The sequence below is a fragment of the Nicotiana tabacum genome, chromosome 5, assembly GCF_000715075.1.
Source record: "Nicotiana tabacum cultivar K326 chromosome 5, ASM71507v2, whole genome shotgun sequence".
Taxonomy (NCBI): Eukaryota; Viridiplantae; Streptophyta; class Magnoliopsida; order Solanales; family Solanaceae; genus Nicotiana; species Nicotiana tabacum.
In genome coordinates this window covers 33,329,450-33,333,870 of record NC_134084.1, presented here as the reverse complement: position 1 = coordinate 33,333,870, position 4,421 = coordinate 33,329,450, and the positions used below count along the sequence as shown (strand labels likewise).

The 4,421-nt window shown below is 36.1% G+C and overlaps 1 protein-coding gene across 1 annotated transcript; it reads left to right on the top strand.

Annotated features, from left to right (window-relative positions):
• Positions 1-306: 306 nt before the first annotated feature.
• LOC142180743 (uncharacterized) lies at positions 307-1,813 on the top strand. The gene is made up of 3 exons (XM_075252808.1): positions 307-329; positions 395-941; positions 1,037-1,813. The coding sequence occupies exons 1-3, from the start codon at positions 307-309 to the stop codon at positions 1,811-1,813; spliced, it is 1,347 nt and encodes a 448-aa protein (XP_075108909.1).
• Positions 1,814-4,421: the final 2,608 nt, after the last annotated feature.

Sequence of the window (4,421 nt, the reverse complement as noted above, 5' to 3'; positions counted from 1 at the left end):
AGCCTTACTTTGAGTCTTCAGATGCTGAAAGTTTTTCTTCAGATGCTGAAGATGAATTTGATGAAGAACATAAGGAGAAAATGGCTGCCAAGAGGAGGAAGAAAGCCCTGATATTTGATCCAACTATCAATAAAATAACCTGGGAGTTGGGGCTGATTTTTTAGAGTGTTGAACAATTTAGGTTTGATATTAGTAAGTATGCAATTCAGAAAGGAGTTCAAATTGAAAAGTATATTAATGAACCTGGTAGGTTGAGGGTAAGATGCATGCATCCAAAATGTCCATGAATCTTGGCTGCAAGCAAAGATGGCAGATCCAACAATTTTAAGGTAAAAAGGTATTGCCCTGTCCACAAGTGTTACAAAACAAATAAAAACATGCTTTGCAACTCCAGATACCTAGCAAAGCATTACAGGGATAAGATTGTGTGTCAGCCAAATATGAAAGTTTGGGAGCTAAAGAAACTCATTAAAGATGAACTGGACATGTATGTTGGTAGGTCTATTGTACATAGAGCTAGAGCAAAAATTCTAAAGGAGATAATAGGTTATGTGCATGCTGAGTTCAAGAGACTCTATGATTATAGAGATATTCTATTACAGACAGATCCAGGTACAACTTGTGTTGTGAAGGTAGAAGATCAAGGTGAAGGCAAGCTTGTCTTCAATTCATTTTATGTTTGCTTCTATGCTATGAAAAAGGGATGGTCTGAGGGTCGTAGAAGGATAATTGGCCTTGATGGTTGTTTTCTAAAAGGCATTTGTAAGGGGCAACTTCTTGTAGCAGTATCAAAGGATGGAAATAATCAGATGTTTCCTATAGCTTGGGCCATTGTAGAGGTTGAGAACAGTTTCACTTGGACATGGTTTCTGAAGTGTGTGACTCATGACTTAGAGCTTCAAGATGGAAGGGATCTTACTATGATGTCTGATATGCAAAAGGTGAATATATTCTTCTTTTTCTGTTTTCTGTCAATATTTATTTTTTTTAATTTCTGTTTCTGTTGGCAACTAATTCAATTCTTTTTATGTTTAAGGGATTGCTTAAAGCTGTATCAGAAGTGTTGCCTGAAAGTGAACATAGGTGGTGTTCTAGACATATATTAGCAAACTGGTCCAAAGATTGGAGAGGATTAGAGAGGAGAAACAACTTCTGGAGGTGTGCTAGAGCATCATGTGTAGCAGAACTGAATTTTCACCTGGACAGTTTGAATATGCTTGGGAATGGGATATGTGAGAGCCTCTTGAGGTATAACAAGGAAACCTGGTATAGAGCATACTTCAACTGTGACAGGAAATATGATATAATTGACAACAATATGTGCGAGACATTTAATGCTTGGATACTTGCTTCTCGGCACAAGACAATTATCACAACGTTGGAGGAAATTAGAGTGAATATGATGGAGAGAATAGGAAAGTTGAGGGAGTTTGCAGATACATGGATATGTGATATATCCCCAATTGCTATGAAGGTGTACCAGGATAACATGGCCCAATCTATGAGGTGTACAATCAAGTGGAATGGTGAATATGGCTATGAGGTTGAGGATACCTCATTAAGAGTAGTGCTGAAGCATTGTGTGAATATGCAAGCTCAAACTTGTACATGCAGGTCATGGATGCTGAAGGGTATCCCTTGTGCTCATGCCATTGTTGTTATGCATTTCAAGAACCTTGACCCAATTAACTACATATCTCACTGGTACCACAAATCCACCTATCTGAAGGCATATTCAACATTCATCCAGCCTGTGTCAAACATGCAGATGTGGGCAACATCTACCAATCCACCAATTGAACCCCCACCATAAAAAGATGCCTGGCAGACCAGAGAAGAAGAGAAGAAGAGAAGAAATTGAACATCCTACTTCTGGAAAGCTTTCAAGAAGGGGTATGGAGATGACATGTTCAAACTGTGGTGGATATGGACACAACAAGAGGAGCTTCCCTAAGAAAGCAAGGCCTGCAGATTCTACTCCAGCAAATGCTTCATATATCCAAAGATGCGGAGGAAGAGGAAGAGGCAGAGCAAGAGGAACAGGAACTCCAACTACTTCTGCCCCTGCTGCTGTTGGTAGAGGAAGAGGAACTGCTGCTAGTAGAGGAAGAGGAACTGGTAGTGGTAGGGGAAGTTCTGGGTTTGGACTATTTCAATCAAGCAGTGGGTTCACAAGTTTTTTTGTAAGTAGTTCAAAGTTAATTTTATATCTTGTTTGCTTTAACAACTTTACTGAATATTTTTTGTTTTTGGCAGTCTGGTGGAGGTAAGCCAAGAGTGGTCTCTCATGGTGGTGAAAAGTGGTCCTCGACAGATATTCTAGAGTGTGCATACAAGTCAAGAAGTGGTGTAAAATGGAATAGTAGACCAGTCATTACTAGAAAACAACTTGAAAGAACTGCTGCAACTCGTTCCAGAACTGCCTCATCTCAATCCAATTTAAGTCAAGCAAGTTCATCATCCCAGCTATCCCATAACAACCACTGAATTCTTTTATTGTCACTGTTAATTTATTTTGGAATTGCTGTAATTTCCTTTTGGAACTGTAATTTATTTTGGAATTGTTGTTAGGTTAATTCGAAATTGCTATTTAGGTTTGCTGTTAGTGTTGTTATTTTGTTAAGGCAGCCTGCTGTTATTTTGGTATGCTGTAAAACTGGGCAGCGTATATTTTTGTTAAGGCAGGCTGCTGCTATTAAGTGACTGTAATGAACACCTTTACTCTATGATGAAATATATTTTTAGTATTGTTTGATAATTTCTGGGCAGATGTGTCTTTAGTGTTGTATGAATGCTGTTATTTTGGTATATTGTTAAGCATTTTTGCTGTCATTTTTGTATGCTATTATTTCTGGAAAATTTCAGCATTTGAGTTGTATATCAGCCACTATTTGACTGTGTTTCAGTGTTTTATCAGTCACAATTTGAGGTGTGTTTTAACTGCACTATCATCTCACACAGCAACAAAGTCAAACGAAACAACATTAATAATTGCCAAAAAAAATCATTCAACTCACACAGCAACAAACTCAAACGAAACAACATTAACAATTGCCAAAAAAAATCATTCAACTCATACAACAACAAACTCAAACAAAATAACATTAACAATTGCCAAAAGATTTCATTTATTTCTAATAAAGGGATACAAAATCTACCAAAATACTTTATTCATTTTCTTACATTATATAACAATCTTTAGAACTACCTAACACAATCAACTTCAACACAATTGCAATTAAAATCAGCACAAACAATCTCCTCCAATTTCTTTGGTTTCTATTTTCCTTCAACAATGCATCAAATGCCCTCTTCTTCTTCAGCAGCCCCAAAATCACCATTTTCAAGTGCTCTAGAGTTGAGGGGTCAAACCACTAAAGAAATTACATGCCGATCGTCTGTCCCTCTGAAATATTGAAGAGAGAAAATTATTACGGAATATAGAATCGATTAGAAAAGTACAATTGATATTTATCTCATAAAATGGACATCCGTAAAATCGACAACCTGGATTATCAACACTCCATGACTGTATCACCACAACTTCTTCACCACAATAGCAAAATTTTCTCAGATTATGCATTTTCCCAAACCTTAAAATTGAGCCCTAGAAATTTAACCCTTATGTCAAAAAAAATAAGGAAGAAATAGAAGAAGATTGTAATATTGGCTTCGAGCTTCAAGAAGAAGAATAAATTTTGGCTTCAAGAAGATAAAATTTTCTTCAATTTAGAGCTTTCAAGGAGGAAGAAGAAGATGAAAATCGGGTTAGTAAAGATAGAAATGGGTTAAGGCCCTTTTAATCTTTTAAAAAGGGTCGCATGAATGTGTTTTTGACCATTTATTAAATACAGAAATTGTCTTGAAATAGTGTCCACGCGCTTGGTCCAGTTTGTATTACACACGCTTAGACCTGGTCAAAGGAGGTGTGTACTAGGCACACTTTAAAAAGGTTATGTGTGTAAGATTATTATGGTCCACAGAAAGTGTGTAAGCGGGATTTGGGCCATAGTTCCGGTGGCAACTTATGTAATTTTCCCTACAAAAAGTAGACACAAAAGCAGAGGTTTTTCATTATCTCCTTATATTAGTTATTAGTTTTTCTTTTATTGTCTTCAGATTTTTTTTTTGTATATTCATCTTTAGCTAATGAAGGATTGAAATACCCCGATAAATAATTTAGCCACAAGTAAAAAAATTCAATAAAGGCTATATAGAAAAAATTTAACAAACTAGATAGAGAACGGGAATTTTTTATTCACTTATAAATTCTTGAATATCTCTACATCGAAGCTACTTCTCCACCTTAGAAACCATGTAGCTACACCCTTTTTTACACAAATAGCCGTTCATAATCTTTGTTTACTTTTTTTCTAGCCATATACATAGATTATACATTGATTATACACATATAATATACA

Excerpts from the sequence above, each read along its gene's own strand:
- LOC142180743 (XM_075252808.1), top strand. The coding sequence starts at position 307 with ATGGCAGATCCAACAATTTTAAG. Across the intron at positions 330-394 it reads GCAGATCCAACAATTTTAAG|ATACCTAGCAAAGCATTACA; the intron begins GTAAAAAGGTAT and ends TTGCAACTCCAG. Across the intron at positions 942-1,036 it reads TGATGTCTGATATGCAAAAG|GGATTGCTTAAAGCTGTATC; the intron begins GTGAATATATTC and ends TTTATGTTTAAG.